The sequence below is a fragment of the Coturnix japonica genome, chromosome 16 (assembly GCF_054131305.1).
Source record: "Coturnix japonica strain WE chromosome 16, WE-NBRP24, whole genome shotgun sequence".
Lineage (NCBI taxonomy): Eukaryota > Metazoa > Chordata > Aves > Galliformes > Phasianidae > Coturnix > Coturnix japonica.
In genome coordinates this window covers 14,357,659-14,380,160 of record NC_140678.1, presented here as the reverse complement: position 1 = coordinate 14,380,160, position 22,502 = coordinate 14,357,659, and the positions used below count along the sequence as shown (strand labels likewise).

The following is a 22,502-nucleotide window of genomic DNA, read 5'->3' as shown; positions in this document are numbered from 1 at the left end:
CTTGCTGTCCTTGCAGGTGTTATGGCTGCTTGCTTAGCTGCACCGTGTTTACGACCCTTCTCAGCTAACTAGCTGTAAAAAACACTCTCTACATTTCCCCCGTTTTCTTTTAGGCTGAAAAAGGGTTTGATTTAACGACCAATTAATCATATTTAACAAGCAGTTGAGTTCATTTGTTCAATCAGTTCTCATGTAGTTTTATCCTGCTTCGTAGCTGCTGTTCTGTGAACTTCTCATCTGGATCCATGACGGACGCTCCGTAGAATTCTTCTTACAATACTGCCTATAGAATAGCAACACTACTTAAATTAATAACATAACTATTATAACTCAATCAAGGCCTCGATTGACAATACTCTAAAAGTGAAAAAAGAGACAAGTCAAATACAACATAACAACATTACTGTTAAACCCACTAAAAAGAACAAAAATGTTTGTACTGCAACCTAAGTTTCTGTAACCTGAAAATAAATCCATGAGGGTCCCATTGTGTTAATCTGTAACTGATCAGGAAAAGTCTTCAATTTTCATATACTCTGATATATTGATTTTAATGACCACTAAAATTTGTGCAATAAATGCTTTTAAGATGTTCATAACCATGCTCTACCGACTGAGTTATCCGGGCTAATAATTGATTAATGATCATGCAATTTTATGAAGTAACATGTCAAATAGAACCAATTTTAGAGGACAAACGTACTAGAGTATCACTAGGGGCATTATTACTTATTGACCCTTGAGAAACAGCAAGCCATATTGGTGGTGGATGCGACAGGTAGTGCCAGCAGGGCGTCCCCTGCTTCAAGGTGCACATTTCCTCTCTCACCCATCACAGATTCTCTCCTGCATTCAGGGTCTGAAGGATTTCTTCCAGTTGTACACCACATCCGCATGGCCAGTGCGTGATATAGAGCCCAAGTGGAACACCTGCTTGGAAAACAGAATAAACTATCAAATTTAGTTCTATTAGCATGCACTTTTGTCTAAAATGATGCATGGTTATATTTCAAAAATCCCAATTAGTTGGATGTAAGAGAGGTATCTATTCTATGATACAGGGTCATCTCTTTGTCTGGGATTCCTTTCCAGGTTTTGTCTTTGCAAATTAAGAAAAGCTAACTAATAGGCTAATAACACCATAACCAAACAGTACTAAAACATTAAAAGAGCTATTCCTGTAGATTCTAGTATTGATTAGATCAAATCCTGTTTAATATACATCTGATCAATTACTAAAATAGAAGAAGCACACAACATCCTAGCTAATGCCTTAAACTCTAAATCTTGAGACTGCATTGGTAAAACAGAAAATCATACACTATGTCAAACTATTACTAATATTATCTATAACACAGCAAGTTACAAAGCAATATCACTAAGTAAGAAACACACAATTACAATTACTATGAAGGCTGGATGCTATTTTCTGCCTTCAGATGAGACCGAAGATATCATGCTGGAACCAACATAGGGCCAGTCCCTGTGGAAATACGAGCATATTCACGACCCCAAGTTGTCAGTGGTAGGGAACAGTCCCAAAGTCCTGTGGCCATATTCCAAACATTAACCATAGGCTGTTCCTTGAGCACTGGGGAAGCCTCAAAATGACGATCCACATAAGGCGGGAGAAAAGCAGACGACCACACCTGTCATTGACATATGATCAGCTATTCTCGTTTATTCCTTGGCTGCGTGTACCTTTATAATACGGATAATTAGCTCATACATATTGCAAATGTGGAGCTCTTCATTGGTTCCCAATTACATACCATCCCCGAGTATCTTTGCAGCTTGTTGTTATCATCCTGAAAGTTACTCCCTTGCCGAGTTCACAAAACCATGGTTAGTTTCTCACCATCCCAGGGCATCCTGTTGATCTCACTGTCCTTGCAGGTGGCATGGCTGCTTGATTAACTGCACCGTGTTTACGACACTTCTCAGCTAGCTGTAAAAAACACTCTCTACACAGGGCTCCTTTTCCAATTCTGTAATGCTTTTCTCTTTCAGGGCTGCTTTTCCTTGCTCTTTTCCCCTTGCAGGGCTCCTTTTCCCCTTGCAGGGCTCCTTTTCCAATTCTGTAATGCTTTTCTCTTTCAGGGCTGCTTTTCCTTGCTCTTTTCCCCTTGCAGGGCTCCTTTTCCCCTTGCAGGGCTCCTTTTCCCCTTTGGGGAAAACAGTATTTCCTCCTTTGGGAGGAAATTTTACTACTCGGAAAGGGTAGTCAGGCATTGGAATGCACTGCCCAGGGAGGTGGTGGAGTCACCGACCATGGGAGTGTTCAAGAAACACTTGGATGTGGTGTTGAGGAATATGATTTAGCCAGGAAGTATTGGTGATGGTTGGACTGGATGATCTTCCAGGTCTTTTCCAGCCTTGATAATTCTGTGATTCTGTGAACCACAGAGAAAAACCGTCTGCTTCCTTAAGTGAATCTGGGCTGGAGAACAAAGGACTTGAGCTCATGTACAGTGAGGTGATCTACATGTAATTAAACTGATGTTCGAAAACCTACAGTACAGTGAGGTAATCTACATGTAATTAAACTGATGTTTGAAAACCTACGGTGTTTTACTCTGGTAGTATCTGCAACCTTAGATGTTTGGGAAAGTACTTAATTCTTGAATGGCTTCTTACCACGGTTTAGTGGGCAAATACTGGTGGTAGGTGGATAGACTGGATGATGCTTTAGGTCTTTTCCAACCTTGGTGATTCTATGATAGTATTTCTATCTACCTATCAGGCCTGGCTGCCCTGCCTGTCTCATAGAGGCATCAAGTTCAGTTTTGTTTCCTCATAAAGGAGCAGCATTTTGGAAGGGCTGTGGAGAAAACACTTCGCCACTGAGTTTATTTCCACAAGCTTTATTATTATCTTTGGGAGAATATCATGAGCAGGCTTTGTTACTACGACTACGGAAAGCTGCGTTACCACAACAACGGCTGGCCAATAGCGAACCTGTTCTAGTAAAGATCTATGTTTGATCTAGTAAATGTGTATGTTTGATCTAGTAAAGGTTTATGTTTGGTGGCCCTGCTAGGCAGGGGGTTGGAACTACATGATCCTTGAGGTCCCTTCCAACCCGGGTCATTCTGTGACTGATTCTGTGTGACTCTGTGGAGGGTGAGGAGGAAAGGCGGGATCGCAGCAGAGCACCAATCAGAACTGAGGGCTGAAGGGGAAGGTGGGAGGGATTGGCCCAGGGAGTTAGAGGAGGGGAGTGGGGAAAAACAACCAATCGTAAGTCTGAACGCAGAGGTGAGGGCGGGTTTTTGGCCATAGCAACCAATCATCTGTAGATTGAGATGGTCCAGCGAATCACATTCACGTTCTTCAGGTCGAGCCAATCGCATGCGGAGCGGTTGAGCGTCACCCAATGGGGACGCGCTGAGCGAACAAAAGGGGCATTCCAAGCTGCCGGCCCCTTTTTTCCCTCAGCCCAATTTCACATGACGCAACGGTTGGAGGAAGCGGTTCACGAGCCGTAGCCGCCGCCGCCATTTTGTGAGCGTTGAGACTTGAGCTGGCGGTGGTCGGAAGCGCATCGGCGATCCGGACGGCATTAGCAGCGTCATTAAGCAGCGGAGCCGCAGCTCGGAGGATGCGGTAGAGGAGCCCAGCGGCAGCGGAGGGGGGGAAGCGTCGCTCGGCGGCGGAGGCGGCAGGGGAATTGCGGAGAGGGGGCCGTCGGTCGGTGGGTCAGGTCCTGGTGCGGGCCCCGGTTGGAGGAACATGTCGGCCCCGGAGAGCAGCGCTGGTAGCAGCGAGGCCCGGGAGGACACGTGCCGCGATTACCAGTCATTGTTGGAGGACCTGACGTTCAACAGCAAACCTCACATCAACATGCTGACCATCCTGGCCAAGGAGAACGTGCCCTTCGCCAAGGACATCGTCTCCCTGATCGAGGCGCAAATCGCCAAGGTTTTTATATTCAACCGCCTACTACTCCTACCTATACTGCTGGGGGAACTGGCCGGTGTCAGGAGAAAGGGCTGAGGGACGGAGGAGGCAGGGAGAGAAGGAGGGCCCGAGAGAGGGAGGCAGCGGGGCCGAGGCTGGGAGGGGGAGGGAAGGGGAGCAGGGCTCGGGGCCTCGAATGAGGTGCTCCCAGGGTCAGAGATGGCAATGGGGGGAACAGGGAGAGCTGAGGGAGGGGCGGTGGGGGCAGCAGGCCCGGGGGTCGTCGTTGGGAGCAAGCGGAGGACAGCGTGGCTCAGCAGGGAGCATGGCCCTCCCCTAAGCGGCCTTTTACCCCTCCCTTCCTGGCCAGGCTGAGGGCTGCCCCTTATTCCCACACCCCGTAGGGAACAGGGGACCCGAGGGCACCCGGACGGGTTGGGGTCCCTTGGGTTCGGTAACAGATGCAACATGGCAGCCCGGCCGTGACTGGGCAGAGCCTCGCCCTTGGAACTGAGTTTTCCCCTTTAAACTGGTGTCGAAACCGTTGAATTTAGCAATTTCTAACGTAGATAACGATTTTATAAGTCTCGTTAGCGAGAGCCTGACCTTGTGCAGGTTTGTTGTTTCCCCCCCCCAATTTATATCCAGGTAGCGTGAAGGAATATAAATAAGGTTGAGTTTATAGCACAGAAATCGTCTGCTTTAGAAAGGCTAATTATAATGATTTATTTTAAAGTATTGTTTGTAGTTTGAAAGATAAGGTTATTTTCCCAGTGAGATATTAACTGGAGGAGTAAGGGTGGGGGACTGATCTTGCAGGGAAGTTTTGAGGTGAAAGGCGATCATCTGCTCTTAGTAGGGAAGTGTGTGTGTTGCTGGTCGGGTGATTCTTGTGTTTTCTGCTTAAAGAAAGCGATGTGGGCTTGGGGTAACCCATTTGGCTTGCAGGTGGCTGTTTGCCCTAAGTAAAGCGAGTGCTGTGTTATCTTCACGTGTCTTGGTTAGCGAGGTTGATTTGGTGAGGATGGGAAGAAGAAATTCTCCCCGACTGTGTAGAAAAGCCTGTAGGATCCTAACATGGCGTCTGAAAGGCACGTGATAGAAAAGGAAGGGAAAGAAGAGGCTCCCTCTGAGCCCAACCCAGGCAGTTGCTGACATCAGTCAGCCTCAGAACACGGATGGGGGCGGGGTGGGGGGTTACTGTACCTTTCTATTGCAGCTTTCTGTAAGAAAAGGGTTATTTCTTCAATCCACCGTGTGTTCTTGCCAGTCACCCCTTCCCCATTGTCTCCCTTGCTCCCTCTAATACCAGGCTCCCTCTAATATAGGCCTTTTTTTCCCCCCTTTGGCTTTAAATCGCTGTTTATAATGGTGAGAATTGTATTGTCTTAATGCTGGGGAGGGAAAGATCTCTTACATTATTTAATCTGTCTTTCTACCAATGCAGGATGGCTCTTTAGCGTTCCACAGACCTCTTCCAGTCTAGTTTTAAATGCTACCAGTGGCCAAGCTTTGCCATTCCTTGGGGAGGTGACGTCATAATCGAATAGATCTCACCATTATATCTCCTAAAGGGCAGTGGTGGATGTATATAACATGTGATAAATATCAATGCTGTCAAATTTCTTCATTTCTGGGTGTTTTAGAGCCTGCCCTGAAGTGTGTTTTTAATTTTTTTTTCCTCCTTCTTTTGAAAGCTGTCTTTAATCTTGTATCAATGGTTAGTTTTGCCTTAGTTACTATTTGTGACTGTGGTTTATTCAAGGCAAGTTTTCTTAGTTGTTTTTTTGGGGGGAAAGTGCTCTCCTTTGCTTAAGCCACTTTTAAAAAGTGTTGCCTGGAGGCAGTTTTGTTTAGTGTAAAACTGGAGTGCTCTGCTTTATGACTGAATTAATGGCTCTGAGATGTGTGACTGCTATGATAAAAAAATATGTAAATAAAAAGTGTGAAATATGTATTTGTCTTTTTATTTACCATTGTATAGTGCAGAGTTTGTTTCTGAGACCCATTTTGTGTACAAAGTTGGTTTTTAAAGTCTTTTTTTTCTTTGCAAGTTTGTGACTTGGGGTTTGATTATGGTTTGATTTTCAGTTGTTTTTTTTTTAAAGTTTTTTTTAGGAAACTAATAAAAAAAAAACCAAAGCCACACATTTCCAACAATAGCTTTCATACGTTATTTGAAAGAAGAGTGGGAATTCTGTTGTGATGAGCTCAGCGTTAGCATTCTGTGTGTTCTGGTGGTATGCGGAGCCTCCCTGCTGTTGGTTTAGCTCTGTGTGGGTCTCTTTCTTTGCTTAGGGGGTACTGTCTAGATCACCTGAAAACAAGAGGTTCAAATCTGGGATTCCATTTGTGTGGTTATTGGAACGTGGGCTAGAGAACATAATAAACATTACCAAAAAATGAAGACTTAAATAACCCAACTCTTTTGAAGTCACGGTTCTTAGACTGTGCCACCTGAGTAGCTGATGTTGGAAGGAGGGCACTGCTAAACTAATGCTGTCACATTTTGAAGTAGGCTTCCTTAATTTCTGTGTGATTACTTCTAACTACTCCCAAACACATGAAGTGCCAACAGAGACTGGGACTGCTTGCTCCGTTCCCTTGGATTACAGTGATATAGTTGTGACCTTTTCTGCATGTGGCTTGTGAAAGGACTGTGATGTTCAACGTATAATCTGCTACTACCGAAGTTCTCTAACTCGGGCTGTTCGCAGGAAGTCTGATTTGTGTTCCGTGAGATGGAGAAAAGCAGCACTCGGGAGGTCCAAATGATAAACTATTTTTTAGAAGTTCCTTGAAGTGCTAGCGATGGCTTCCTGCTCATTTCAAGTTACTTTCTCCAGTGGGTTTTGAAAGGCTGCACTCAGTACACTAGCAGTAATATTGTCTTGTGGGCTTCTTTTTTCTTTTTTTTTTTTTCCCTTTTTTCACCCCAAAGCTTTGAGACAAACAGGATTAACCCAAGTTGTTCCTTTTCTCTGTGGTAGACCCACCGCATTATACTTTGAACTGAGTATTGATTTTCCAGATTTAAGTTTTTAAGTTTTTGTATAAACCAAAACCAAAATCCCAAGCAAATCCCTTGGTGTGGATAGTGGCAACCCAAAAAAGAGGTCTGTATTTCTGGGATTGGTAATCCCTTTATATATAGTTTAACGTATGTCTTTGTTGTACTAAACTTCTCAGTTTCTTCTTATTACTCCAGGCTCCTGCGTCAGAGAAGCTTCCTGTTATGTACCTTATGGATTCCATTGTCAAGAAAGTTGGAAGAGAGTATCTTACTGCATTTACTAAAAACCTAGTTGCAACATTTATTTGTGTATTTGAAAAGGTATATATACACTTTCAGAAAAGTTCTGTATTTAAGCAAAGTTGTTCCTGGTAAAATAAATACATGCTCTCAGCTTTGGGTTTTCTTGGGTACCGAACCAGAAGAACTAATTGCTTTTTATGAATGGCAAATACTGTATCTATAATGTGGAAGGGCATTCCTGCTGTTGTCAAGCCTGTAAGTTAAGTTAGTAGAACAGTTAATTATGAATTGCTGATTTATTTTTTAAGGAAGTAGTTAGTCTTTGTGTCAGGAATATATTGAGAATCAGTTTCTTAGAGGTTTTCTGAGCTCTCTGAGTTAGATTTGTCTGATTCACTTAATTTTTGGTGTGAAAAATGGGTGCTTAAATTGCAACAAATACCACTAGCAGCTGATATTCTTCAAGTGGTCTGTGATTAAAAAACATGATGGGCGAGGGGGGGAGGTTGTGAGAGTATATTATTGCTTTGTTATGTTAAAGATACCCATTTTAATTTCATTCAGTGTTGAAAATTGCTGCCAAATGTATTCACTTTTTTTTTTTTCCTAAGTCTTTAAACCCAGTGAAGTAATTGTGCTTATTCCTCAATGAGAATGGCAAATCCAAGTCCGGCTTTTGAAAGACTGGACTTGAATGGGTTTAAGTTGAATTAATGGTTAATTTCTGTGGTTTCCTGTATGCCCTAACATAACAAAGTGGCACTGCATCTGAATGAGATAAGTGGAGCTTTGGTGTATTTGTTATTGCATAGCAGCGAGGATCTGTGATCCCAGAATGTTTTATATCTGTTTTTCAGGTGTACAATGAGTGACTAAATAAGGGGTAGATTGTAATAGTGAGCTCAGAGATATTGAACTCCTTTGTATAGAGTAGATAGGCAGGCATTTACTTATTTTTCCAATATTGGTTTGTGTTCTTTCACATAGTTGCATTTAAACTTGCAGCTGAAGCTCTGGGTAATTCATTTGCTGAGTTTTGTAGTTAACTGTCCAATAAGCTAACTAGAACTATTAAATTGATATTAAATATGTAAAGTGTCAGTCACATTAGATAACTCATGATATCGCAAGATGAAATTCTCACCCTGACATTGCTAGAGATTCTGTTTTATCAGTAAATGATCACTGAAGGTATCTTTAAACACTTAGCGATGTCAGAAACTGGCTCAGTCATGGCAGCAGTGAACTTGATACCCTCACACTGAAAGTTGTGTAGAGGCACCTCCCACCCATATTAGCTAAGTATGAGTTACTTTTATTGAAGTTCCTGCCCTCTTTTTCAAAGAACTTCTGAACTTTCTGGACAACGTGTCTTAATGTGACACCTAAAATAAAACTGTAGCCCGAAAAAGGTTGAAAAGCCAAAAAAAAAGGGTCAATGTGTAATGGTTGAGCTAGCAGCAGCATGTGTTTTGTCAGCAGATGTTTTCCATTTGTTTAAATTAACTACTTGAGTTATGAGATTAATTGAATTTTTTCTTTAATGTGAGTTTTGAGCTTAATTGCTACATCTGATTGCAAAGAGAAAATGGGTTGTAGCACTATTAGTGCTCGATTTATGGGTCTGATTTTGCAGTTGAACTGAAATGTACTTGAGTTCGTTTTAACTCATACACCTTTTGTTGGATTTATTAGGGGGAAAAAAACCTTCAGTGATTAAACAGCTCAACAAAACACTTTCTCTGTTCAGAAAGTTTGTTGTTCTCTGATTTGGTTGTTGTTGCTGTGTGCCGCTCAGAACGAACATTTGAGTTACTGTATTGTTTCAGAGGCATTTTCTTTGGATATTTTTGTCGCTGTATTTTTTTTGACAGAAATTGGCCAAGTAAAATGAGAATTTTGGTAATGGAAAAGCTGAAAGAAAATTCTCAGAGAATGGTAATACACAATTAAACCTTCACATGTCCGCATTTGAACTTCTGTTACCGATTCTGTTGGTGTAGATGTATCAATCTACACCACTTACAAGTTCTTTATAGCCAGTTCGTTGTGTTAAAATGATAACTTTGGTAAGAATATAAAGCATATGAGATCTTAAGTTCTACAGAAAAGTATAGGTTGTTTTATATTAACTTAACAAGCCATAGAATTGTTTTATTGTTTTAGGTGGATGCAAATACTAGGAAAAGTTTATTTAAATTACGCTCCACATGGGACGATATTTTTCCTTTGAAGAAACTGTATGCACTTGACGTCAGAGTCAACTCATTAGATCCTGCTTGGCCAATTAAACCTCTGCCCCTAAATGTGGATACTTCTAGCATCCATGTGAATCCTAAGTTTTTAAATAAATTGGTAAGTCTCTATACCTACTGTATGAACAGATGGCAGTACGTGTTGTTTTTGTTGTTTGTATGCTGCTTTTGACAAACGTAGTGTGATAAGAATAAAGCATCTGATCTCTGGAGACAGGCAAGAGGAATTTATGGACTCAGTATTTAAGGGGCTTATTGTAAGTATTTATAACTTGAATTCTAGATTTCCAAACATTTATGTTAAATGCCATATTCTGTCATGGTGGCACAGTTAATCCTATGACAGTAGGCAATTCCTAGAGGAGCAGAAATTGTTTTGTTTGTATTTTGCATAAAAAATGCAGTCATTAACTTGTGCAAGCTAAGTCCCAGTTTTGTATCACACTAGCAGTTAAGAGAGATGGAGTTAGCTGGATCCATTAAGATGTTGAATGTAACCTTATGTTCTATTTTTAGCCAGAGGAATCTACTGCATCTACCTCTGCTGTCACTTCTGGTGCCTCTACTCCTCCAGCTGTTCCAGAAATACAAAAGAATTTGACACAGGAGAAACTGATAAGGCAGCAATTGCTTGCGAAGCAAAAACAGTTGTTAGAACTTCAGCAAAAAATGCTGGAGTTGGAACAGACTAAAGCACAGTTGGTGAGTAGGATAGTTGGTGAATGGTCCATAGTTCGGTCTCACTTTGTTTGGTCGTACCTTAGCGTCTATACTGGTAACTGCAGTTAAGTTTAGACAAGAGGAGCTGTTTTAGGACTAGAGTAGTGCAAGTTGATCTGGTCCTCTAGACCAGTAATTGTTACATAAAAATCTTAAGGATTACATTCAGAACAGGTTAAAAAAGGTTTGTGGTCTTTTGTTCTCATCTTGAAAATTATGTCTGCCTGTGATGTGTCTTCCACCTCTTTTTGTGGCTCACCATAAACAAGGCTTTTTTTTGAATACATTTGCGCTTAGAAAATTGAGTATTTCCATAAGGAACGGGGAATCCTGATTGTTGGAAATGTCAAGGCAGTTTCTGTCTTCATTACGTCAGGTTGGTTTGATGTCACAATCTGAGGGTGACATTGAAAGTGGTGGCTGTCACAATCTGAAGGTGGTGGCAGTTAAACCTGTTTTGTTTTTACATTCATAATTGAAAGTCATCTTGTGTTGAAAGTTGATGATACTAAAGTGAAATATCGTAGAAGTGTAGAAATGAAAATATATAAACATGCTTGGCCATTTAGTTGTCTTGGAAATGAGGAATGTATAGAAAAACTAAAGCTGTATTGAGGTGTGCTTTTGTTGATTTTTTTGCTGCGTTGACCTTGTAGTATTGACTTTGTACTTGATCTTCGCCTTTTGTGTTGGTACTATGTTATTTTAATTGCTGCGATGAGGAATGAATGGGTCATTTTCAGTTAAATGGATTAGTCTGATAACTACTTCAAAACATTTCTATTTTCATCTTTCTTTTCAAAACAGAACACGATCATCTCTGTGCAGGTGTTGTATCACACAGATTAATGCTAGGTTTTTTTTTTTCTTGTCACCTTATTTCAGGCTGTTTCTCTTAGTGTTCAGCAAGGATCATCTTCTATACCTTCAGTTCCAGCGCCTTCCAAGCCACATGTGTCCCAGACACCTCACGTGGCCGTTAAGACGCCTACTCAGGCTTCATTACAGTCTGAGAAGATCAAACCATCCTCAAGTCCTCCACTTCATGATGTCAAAATAGTAAATAGAGATCCTCGACTTAATAGAATGTCACAACATTCTTCTCATGCTAAAGATCAGTCCCATAGGAAAGAATTTCCACCAAGCGCATCTGGTCAGTCTGATACCAAGGCGAGCAAAACATCCCAGTCTGAAAAACAAAGCTCAACAAAGCCAGAGAAAATGAAAGCAGGTGAAAAACCACAAAAGAAAGAACCTGATCAGTTGGAAACAAAGTCTAAATCTCCATCTCCTTTGAAAAACAAGCTTCCCAATACTAAAGATACTAAAACCCAAGAATCTGAAAGCACAAAAGTATCTGAAATGAGTAAACGGGATCCAAGACTGAAAAAACATCTTCAAGAAAAGCCAGAGAGCAAAGGGGATGAGGTGAAAGAAAAGAGGAGAAATACAGAGAAAAAAGAAAAAGATGAGCATAAGACATCTGAGCATAGACCAGTAGGCAGCAGGAATAAAACAATTAATGGTGTTGTCCAGAAACAAGACGTGACTACAGAAGAATCAGAAAAACAGGGTGGAAAACAAGGGAGATCCAGTAATAGAAAACGGTCACGATCCCGTTCTCCTAAGTCACGGTCACCATCTACACATTCTCCAAAACGAAGAGAGAGGAGATCACCCAAAAGAATACTCAGGAGTTTATCTCCCACTTCTTCAACTCCTAAAATTGGAAAGATATGCCAGATTGGCGCTAAACAGTCTCATGCTGAAGAAGCCTCACAAGGGGCAAGAGATGAAAGAAATTCTAATAAGCGAAATGTTAAACAAGAGGTGCGAGATCCAAGGAGGGTGAAAAAAAGCCAAGAAGACAGGCCCCAAGAAACAGCAAGCCAGCATTCTACAAAAGGTTCTCCTGATCCAAAGGAGAATGCAGAGAATTGGCAGGGATCCAAAGCAGGCAAGAGGTGGAAACCCGGTTGGGAGGAAAATAAAAAGTAAGTTACCATATTTCGAACAAATTCTCTCTGAAGTAAGTGGAAATTCTGCTCTTGGCTGAAGTACAGTTAGGTTTGGGAGGAAACATTCAGACAGCCCATGCTGACAGAAGTTCTTGATTGAGATTCATAATTTGCTTGTAGTGAAAAATGGCAATTATGCATACTTTCTGAATCGATAGTGATGTTTTACCATGATCGGTTCTGATAGAGATGTAATACATCCTGAATAAATAACTAACTTGTGTTTTAAACGTGTTCCTATTCACAGCTCTCAGCAGACTGAAGAACACCAAGCAGTTGGTAAATCCCCTCACCAACAACACCGAGAAAACTGGCCTGCTGCTAAAGGAATTCTGTCACCCCGAGCACCGAAACAGCAACACCGGTTAAGTGTGGATGCCAATTTGCAAATTCCCAAAGAACTGACGTCTGCAAGCAAGAGAGAATTACTTAAAAAGGTAATACTGATTGATTGTCTTTGTAGAGGTGTCTTGGATATAGTTGTGCTTTGCTTTTCTTCTTAGAAATCCAAACTTTATGTTACAGGCCAATGACTGCTTAGCATCTGGTGAAATAACACAAGACGAGTTCCTTGTGGTAGCTCATCAGATTCAACAGCTGTTCCAGTACCAGGAAGGAAAGCACAGATGTAATGTGTGGGATAGCCCTACAGTTGAAAAAGGCTCTTTGAAAAGGAAGCCTCTTCTGTCGGATGCGGAGTTAACATACTATGAGCATAAAGCTAAACTGAAGAGAACACAAGTTCAGCATTCATTGTCAGGACTTGATCTCTTGGATCCTGATGATATTTTGGATTATCATGTACCTGATGCGTTGCTCTCTGTGGACTGTGAGCAAGCGAAAGCAAAGCGTGGAGTGCAGTTTGAAAGAAAAGAACCCTTTGGAGAAAGATCAAGACGGCACTCTCCTGTAAGTGGCACCAGCAGACCCTTTGCTGATAACCTTTCACCTCTGGAGGGTCGACGAAGGCTTGAGGAACAAAATGCTACTAAAGGAGGAAGGGGTTCGAAAAACTTCAACCCTTATGACAACTGGGGAGAATCAGATGAATTCAGAGATGCTCTCAGACAGCAGGGAAAAGGTACAACAGACTTCCAGAAGATCGATGGTGATGCAGTCTGTAGGTTTGATAACCGTGAAGAAAGACAGCTGCTTGGGAAATCTGGTATGTATTTTTGCCTTATTTTACAGATGTCAAATAATTTGCAATCTTTTTGCAAGTAGTTATTGTTGAGTTGTAGGAGATACATAGTCCAACGCCCCAGTGCTAAAGCAAGTACCTTAGAGTAGGAAAGTGTCTGGGCAGATTATGATTATCTCTGGAGAAGGAAAACCTTTCTGGGCAGTTCGTTTCAGTGCTCTTTAACCCTCAGAGTAAAGTGTTTTGTCTTTTTTCTTTATGTTTTTATGGAACTTTCTATGTTACAGTTTGGTTCCCATTGCACCTTATCTTGTCGCTGAGCACTGCTGAAAAGAGCCTGACCTCATCTATTATTCCCTTGACCTGCTGGCCGTGCTCTTTTTAACGCACTCTAGGTTTATCATTGGTCTCGTTGGCCACAAGGGCCTACTGTTGATACATGGTCAACCTTTTGTCCACCAGGACACCTAGGTCCTTCTCTGTACAGTGCCTTATCTTTTATTTTCTCCTCTTTCAGGTGTTCGAGATGAACCAAGATCACCATTCAATGAACGTTTCAAAAGAGCTAGATACGAAGATCCAGATAAAGAACCATTTCCTGACAGTCCAGGGTCAAGATTTGGAGGCATAGAAGCAAAGCCGAGAATAAGTGCACTAATGGAAGACAGACCTTTATTTGATGGCTCATCTAGACTATCTGCTGCAAGAGTTGGGGCAGATGGACAAGGAAGTCCTTTTATCGATAGCCCTACTGCTGGTTCAAGTTCTAGAATTGATGGACCGACTGGACAAGCTGCTCTGAGATTTGAGGGCCCTTTGGTGGGGGCAGGTGCTTCTCAGTTTGATGGGCCCCTGGCAGGAGCAGGGGGAGCTGGATCCCTAAGATTTGATGGGCCACCAGGGCAGCTGGCAGGGGCTCTCAGGTTTGAAGGACCTCACGGACAGGTTGGTGGGGGAGGTCCTTTGAGGCTTGAGGGACCTCTTGGACCATTGCGGTTTGAGGGGCCTGCAGGCCAGCCTGTTGGTGGTCCTAGATTCAAAGGACCTGGAGTTGGTCTCAGGTTTGAGGGACCCCGTGGTCAGCCTTCAGGTGGTCTCAGGTTTGAGGGACCTCATGGTCAACCTCTGGGGCCTCGAGGTCAGCCAGGAGGTGGTCTCAGGTTTGAGGGAGGACCACATGGTCAGCCCTTGGGGCCTCATGGTCAAGGTGGTCTCAGGTTTGAGGGTCCGCATTTACAGCCATTGGGGCCCCATGGTCAACCTGGAAGCGGCCTCAGATTTGAGGGGCCACATGGGCAGCCAGGTGTAGGGCCCAGGTTGATTGATGGACCAGTGCACCAGGGCGTTGGTGGACTTAGATTTGATGGTCCTATGGGACGGACCGGTCCGAGATTTGATGGCTGTCATGCTGGCTTTGATGGTCAACCTGGACAACTGTCTCTTTTGCAAAGATTTTATGGAATTCATGGACAGCCCGGCCCAAGATTTGAAAGGGCTCCTGGCCAGCCCGCACAGCCACGATTTGATGCAGCCATACCTCAAAGATTTGATGGCCCTCACCAGCCTGCCTCAAGATTTGTCCTGCCCCTTGGCCTTCATGGTTCACGTTTTGAAAATATAGCTAGCCATCCTGCCTCACGATTAGAGATGTCGCCATATGGACAAAGTGGTCCGTTTGTTGACCATCCCGGACAGGGCTACAGCGGACCAGCTCATGGAATGCAGTTCCAAAGGCCTGAAATGTTTGACAGTTCACTAGGACCAAATTTCAGTGGGCCAGCTGGCCCAGGAGCACAGAATTTTGCATTGAGAGCATCCGGACATTACTTTGACGACAAACTTCAAGGTTCACAATACGGAAACTTCAATAATATGTCAATGGGAGGTCATCAGGTAAGAACTGATTCTAGTAAATAATTTACTTAGAGAAGAATTCTTGTGTAGAAAATTAGCAGTTTTTCCTCTAAAAGCATTTTTTTTGCAGACTAAAAATACCCTTAAGTAGTATCTGGATGATTCAAGGAAAAAGGGGCAGGCATTGCTATTTGTTAAGTCTTTGTTTTTAGAAATTAAAAGCCAGTTCTTTGCAACCATTTTATAGCTGAGGATATTGCACTGACATCAGTATCTTTTATTTGAAAATGAATTAAGTAATAGGAAGAATGCGATGTTTTCTCTTACACAAAGCATGTTACCTACAAATCATGACAGATTATTGAAGCGAATATACGTAATTACTTTTTCTGAGAGGTTTAGAATTAAAATGAACCAAAATAATTGCAGTCTTTTTGGAGACAACCATAACTTGGGAGCAGTTGAGAAAGATGCAGGCTTTTAAGCTATGGCTTCTGAAGAATGATCATGGCACTGGCAGGCTTTATGGTGTCAGTTGTCCTTGCTGTTGCTTCTTGGAAGCGCTCTCTTCTAAAGGAGAAAGTAATTGTAAATCAGTGAAAACAATGTCTGTTCTCCCAGTAGATTGGAGGTTGTAGGGGACATACTTCAAGCATGCTGTAAAAATTTATTTTCTTTCTGAAGTTTCTTGCAGCTGGCTTGCTGAAAATCCATCTTTCAGGATGCATTTCATGTCATGGGTACTATCTCAGTTATTAGATAAAACCTCATTGTGATCTTGGTGAACGTTTACCAGTTTCTTTTGTTATTAGCCCTTTTTTTTTTGGTGAAAAGGATTGCTTTGAAATACTTTAAGTGGAAAATGTGCTTGAAGGATGCGCAAGTAGAAGAAAAGTTTGTACTGAGAAGTGTGTAGAGGTTAATGATGGAATAATTAAAAACAAATTGCCTTGCCAACATTGCATAAATGCTTAATTTTACAGGTTTCGCACATGTCTGCTCAGACAGGACCTTATGGCCAAGGTCAACAGTATCTACCAAATCCTGGAAGCTTTGTTCAGAACCCTGCAGATACTGTAATAGTTAACTTCCTTCTGTGTCCTTTGGACTGTTCTCTGTTCATGACCACAAAAATTAGTGCTGTACGGTGATGGTGCCGTGGGTCCTTGTACACTAAAGGGCATCCTTCTCTGTGAGATGGCAGTAGGTGGGGTTTCAGGAGTACTGTCATCTCTCCAGGGGTTTCTCTCAAGCAGTGAGTGCTTTAACTGCGTGGTTTTGGTATGTAGTTACACTTTAAAACAAAACAGAACCACTGAAACCAATTTTTGGATTGCTTTTCACATAGCAGAAGGGCACCTCAATTGGCCAGGCTGAATACACATTCCCACTATATTAATTGTTAGTAATAAAAGTCTTGTATCAAGTTGTAAATGATACAAGTAGATGGATTCTCATGAGATCTTTAAGCACAGAACAAGAAAATACTACGTTTTCCATGGGAATTTCAGTAGAAAACAGGTAGATGGCATTTCAAAACACATTAGGAAGGAAGTTGTAGGGGCAGAAATGAGGCAAAGGCTGCGTATGAGGCAAACTGAAGTGGATGAGTAGATTGAAGTTAAAAATGGAAGTAAAAAGGGGTAGAAGGAAAAGAGTGTTGTGAAATGCTGATGGAGGTGATTTTTTTTTTTTATGCTAACCTTTGGTTTCCTTGAGTGTTGTGACCTTATTTCCCCTCTCCTAGGAGGAGCAGTTCCACATTCATATCCTGATAACCACGTTGGTCAGCTCGATGTCAACGAATTGTTTGCTAAACTGTTGTCGACAGGAATCCTCAAACTGTCAAAAACGGATTCCACTTCAGCACGTATGTAGCTTTCATTACATTCTGACTCTCCAGTTTATGCGTAGCTGAAGTGTAAAGTGAAATGTAAGAACTATGTGAACTATTGCATTCTTTTTTCTTAAATGGATCTTTGTGGGAAAACATTTGGTGTGTGTGATAAAGTGAATTATTAACTTTCTAAATGTATCTTTTAAGCTATTTAGAGCCTCCATTTCTTTTTTTTTTTTTTTTTTTGGTGCCCCACCTCAATATCTTGTCAGTGATTCTAATCAGATTCCTGTCAGTCTCTGAAATATTTGTCTCTCTCTAAATACTGAATTTTAGTGCCAGAAGCTTAGATGAAGTAGAGTCATGTTAAATTGCCATTTGGAGTTGCATACTGTCTTTTGTACGCTTTTTAAAGCTATGAGACTGACTCAGCTCTTATACACATTCAGGTTAACGTAGTCAGGTTATATTTATTAGTATTTGAATAAAAATAATATCCAGGTGCACCTTATTTTGTTCTGAAAATGAGCTGAAATTTTGATGAAATTCTTTCTTTTAAAGAAGCGAATGAAACATCGGCGCAGCCAGCAGCTGAAGAGGAGGATGATGACCAGGGTGATCACGATGTCCCAGACCTCACGAACTTTAAAGTTGAAGAACTCAGTCAGTGCGTATTGCAGCATGAGCTTACTCTGCACTAGGAATAATGGCATGGTGGTATCTAGGCGGTTAATCCAAGGCGATTGAGTAGGTGTGATATAACAATGCTAGTGTGTTCACTGTGAGTAGTTCATGCTTATTTGAATGCTTTTTAATGTACTTACATGAATGCTTTGACTGTCAAATGCTTTAACCTTATAGGACAATCATGCTTTTCTTCTACTCCTGAGGTCACTTGAAACAACTTACTGAGAAACTTCCAATTTCTTTCCAAAGAAATGTTAACTTCTTTTTGTTTTTCTAGGCGTTATGATAGTGTTATAAATCGACTATACACTGGAATTCAGTGCTGCTCGTGTGGAATGAGATTTACTACTTCAAAGACAGACGTTTATGCAGACCATTTAGATTGGCACTATCGCCAGAACCGTTCGAAAAAAGACGTTCGCCAAAAAATTACACACAGAAGGTGGTACTACAGCGTAACGGTGAGCAATGCAGGACCTGGGCCTTGTTAATTAGGGCTGGGTTTGGTGTTTCACATACATGGAGTGGGATTGAGATTGAAGTTGTATTACCATTGGAGTTTGGTGATCAGTGATGTATGAAAACTACTTGATATATCAGACATACTTGCCAAAAGAAAAGGCTGTTATGTGGTGAACAATAAGCAGCTTGGAGTTATCCGTACTGCTTTGGTTGGACTAAGAATGAAATGGAAGTTGAAGTATAATGGCCTTTCGCAGACTGTTTCAGTTTAACGAACTAAGGCTGATTATATCTGTTACTTCAGGGATTCCATTTTTTCTTTTCTTTTCTTTTTTTTTTTCTTTTTTCAAACGTATTTTTTAATGATTTCTGGCTGTTTGTGATTGTGATTGAATTATTGTCCTTAGGATTGGATTGAGTTTGAAGAAATAGCTGACCTAGAGGAGCGTGCAAAAAGCCAGTTCTTTGAAAAAGCTGCAAAAGAAAAGCAGTTTCAGAGTGTGCCTGCTGGACCAGCTGGAGCAGTTGAGGTGAGTTCCAGTTTTCCTGCTGTAACCCATATGGTCTGTAAGTAGATTCAAGTCTTGTGCCTTGTTCTCAGAGGTCGCTGTTTATTTTGCAGAGAAGTGTGAAGGGTGTTAATGCTTTGTGCAGTTCTCACTCTAACTCAGAGTTGAGTTTTGGAAGATGCCATGAAATAAACTAAATCCCTGCACCAGATTGTCTTAATTGACAGTAAAACAGCATTAGATTGTTACAGAGTGTCTTGCTGAGACTTCCTTGTTAAAGGGACAAGACTTAACTTTTTCAATTGACAAATGTTGTTGCTCATTCTACCAACTGTACTCAAATAATTTCTATTAACATTTTCTTAAAGATATTTTGGAAGCGTGGAGGTAAAATGTAGTTTTCGTGTTATCTTAATGTATATATATATGTGACTGTTACTAGCCAAGTTCTTGATGTTGGTGTTCAGTAATGGCTTTAATAACACCATGTATCTATCATGTTACTTCAATAACTTTCAGAGGTGTGAAATCTGCCGGGAGCAGTTTGAGCAGTACTGGGATGAGGAAGAGGAAGAGTGGCATCTAAAGAATGCTATCAGAATGCATGAGAAGGTAATCCAATCTTGTTACGTGGCACTCATTTATATTAAAAAGCAAAACAAAAGCATAAGAGAAGAATTACAGAAATAGACCACAGTGACCCATCTTTTCTGAAGGACTCCCCTGTTAGTTTTCCTGCTTCTAGTTGTATAAATATCTCAACCTTTGGACATGCTTGAAGTCCTGGGATCATTAGTACAGGCTCAATAGGCTTCCATCGTAATATGTTGCTAAAAGATAAATGAAGGTGATCTTCTCTACTTAGCATTGTTGAGTCTGCCTGGATTACTGGGTCCACTTCTGGGCCCCTCATTACAAGAGAGACCGTGCTGGAAAGAGCCCAGTGGTGGAGCCTGTTTCTCTTTGGAGGCCTTCAAAAGCCAAAGGATGTGGTGCTGGGCAGCTTGGCTCCAGATGTCCCTTCCACCCATTCTGTTCTGTGAATGTCCTGTAAGTGTGGGTGTTGGTTTTGGTCCAGTTATTTCCCTGTGCTAAACAAGGTTTTTATATGATGGCTTTTCCTAACTAAGCATACACCAGATATCTTCCCAGTCACATTTGACACCATACTTGTTCTACACATTGTTGTCCTGGAGGAATAGTGTGATTTGGATTTGTTCTGTTTATGACTGGTGCTTTTATTGTATCCCTAATGTATTTAAATGGTTAACAATTATTTTCCAGATTTTCCATCCATCCTGCTATGAAGATTACCAAAACGTAAGAAAACCTTTACTTTCATATATATATTTTTTAAAACTATTTTGCTTTCAGTTTGTTTGCTTGATCACTGTCTTTATATAGAGCAGGTCTGCAGAATCAGTTCCTCTTGCATGTGCCTAGGCAAAGAATCAGAGGGAATGCCTTGGGAATGGCAAGTTTGTAATGTATAGTTAGAGTTAGCTATGATGTATCCATGACAGCTTTCGTGTTATATAGGTGAGACTAAAGTGAAGCCATTATGATTTTATTGTTAACATGTGTAATCTTAAGAATTTTAAGAAACGGAAAAAATGAGTGTTAGTATATGTTAAATTTGTTATGACTTGGGAGCTAACAGTGGGGGGAATAGTTGGGAATATTTTACAGTAACATATTAAGCATTTCATCGCTGTGAGGATAATACCATTTGATAGTAATTATGGAAAAGTAATGCTATGATATAGTAACTTTGTATTATTAGATAAAGTAGAAAGTAATAAGTGGAAGTTTGGATTTTGAGTGCTCTGCTTGCCCACATGTTTGCGCTTCGAAAGAGACAGAAAGGAAAAGAAGGTAAAAAAAAATGGTTGTTTGAACAATGTGTTAATGCTGTGTGAATGTTTGTTTTATAGACATCATCATCTGATTGCACACCCTCTCCCAGCAAGACCCCTGTAGAAAATCCCCTACATATTATGTTGAACATTGTTAAACAGGAAACGGATGAGTCCTGTGACTCACCTCAAGTGAAAGAAGAACCTGATGGCACCCCTGCTGCCTGTGCAGAAGAGAGCACACCTGCCTCTATAGATGTTAAAACAGAACCAGATGAGTCTGTTTAGAATGAGGTTTGATTTTTTTTTTTTTACAGAAGAGCTCCTGTGTTAATTCTGGAAAGCAGATACTTTTTATAGGAAATAAAAGCACTCAAATTGAGGCAGGGCCTCAGCGACTGTTTGGTTAATAAATACATTTTTGTATTTAAATTTCTTATTGCCTGCACTGTTTCAGGTGTCATTGTGTGAAAATTCTGTAGATGCGTGAAAATTTAATGGAATGAAATTGTATATGTAAAAAATGTACAATTTTCACTTGTGGAAATGTAAATTATAAATAAAACCTATTTTTGCTATATACGGGGAGTGTAATGTTTATGCACACCATCAAACAAAGACAGCGTTTCTGTACTTTTTTCAGTTTAAATGGAAATAAAAAGACCTCAGTTTTAAACCTGTTGCTGAATCAGATTCAGAAAAGTAAAAGCAAGCAACTTCCTTCAGTTATTTCATAAGCGGGTGATCAAGGGAAGCAATGCTGGGACTTCTCAAGATAAAATCCTAGATTTCTTCTTAACCTTAACTTGAACAATCTTTTACATATCCAGATGTTAAAACAAGTAACCATAAGACCGTTTTGGGTAGAAATGCCAGAATTTAACAAAGCAACCAGAGTTGCTCAGTTGTGAACACAAGTGCCAACAGACCATTAACAAACCAGGATGCCTGGTAGCTGAGACATCTTCAATGATATATTTTCCCATTAGTCACACATAAGAGTTTAATACAGCTGGACAAACTTTTCTTTACAGGGGAGGTATGAATCTAAGAATGCTCATTTGAAGTTTTTTTAAAAAAAATTTTTTTTTTTAAATTTTTTCGTTGCTTATGACTGAATTTAGGTGATAAACCAGATATCCTGAGATGTTAATATTTCTTAAATGTAATAAATAAAATTGAAGCATATGTTTGTGTCAGTCTCTTTCCTTTCTGTAGTGGGTTTGTGTGGTTGGGTGTGTTTGTGGGATGGGCAGTAAGCTGCATAGGTATGTATGCATGGAAGTGTAAGTGTGCATAAGTCATAGGGTGTTTGTCTTGGGATAAAAATGCATTTTGCCAGGTGTGGATTTCATCTAAAAGTCAGAGGAAATGTCACTGTCTTAGGATAGATGGCTCTTGCAAGGTCAGGTACTCAGAAAATCCAAATTCATCCCAGTGCATGTTGTAAGTATCAGCTGTGAATTTTGACAACCAGACCTCAAGCAATAACCCACACCTTTATGTAAGGCTGCAGTGAGAGGTTTGATACAGGGAAAATCCGGTCTAAAAGCAGTGATGCATTGGCACAGGCTGCTGGGGAAGTGCTGTGGCACTGAGGGAAGTGGCCTTCATGATTCTGAGAGGAGCCACAGCAACCTCCCGCATCACTGTGGGGCAGGGCCCGTCCCCCTGAGCCGCCATGGCCGCCCGCCATTTTCCTCCCGCGAGGACTGCGCCCATAGCAACCCTGCTGCGGTGTGGGGGAAGGACTGGAAGAAGAGGAGAACGCGGCTCCAGCCCTATTCCGGCCAGTGAGACCGCTCCGCCCGCGGCCTTATCCCCGCGTCCTCCCCTGACGGCCGGGCCGGGCTGTGCTGCTCCTTGTCCCGCTTCCCCCCATCGGCCGTGAGGGGGACGCCCGCGGGGCGGCTGTGCCCGCGCTTTCCGGCTCTCCTCAGTTGTTTTGCCCGTTAGTTAACTTCATATTTCATATTGGGCCCACCTAAAATACCCCAGACTAATCGA

General features: G+C 41.4%; 1 protein-coding gene across 1 annotated transcript; it reads left to right on the top strand.

The window, feature by feature from the left end:
* Positions 1 to 3,724: 3,724 nt before the first annotated feature.
* LOC146758268 (pre-mRNA cleavage complex 2 protein Pcf11-like) lies at positions 3,725 to 21,075 on the top strand. Its single transcript, XM_085517421.1, has 16 exons — positions 3,725 to 3,921; positions 7,109 to 7,234; positions 9,323 to 9,511; positions 9,928 to 10,113; positions 11,017 to 12,125; positions 12,397 to 12,586; positions 12,675 to 13,314; positions 13,808 to 15,183; positions 16,128 to 16,213; positions 16,890 to 17,014; positions 17,543 to 17,648; positions 17,946 to 18,129; positions 18,538 to 18,660; positions 19,159 to 19,251; positions 19,924 to 19,959; positions 20,574 to 21,075. The coding sequence occupies exons 1-16, from the start codon at positions 3,733 to 3,735 to the stop codon at positions 20,781 to 20,783; spliced, it is 4,968 nt and encodes a 1,655-aa protein (XP_085373547.1). The 5' UTR covers positions 3,725 to 3,732; the 3' UTR covers positions 20,784 to 21,075.
* The last annotated feature ends 1,427 nt before the right edge of the window (positions 21,076 to 22,502 follow it).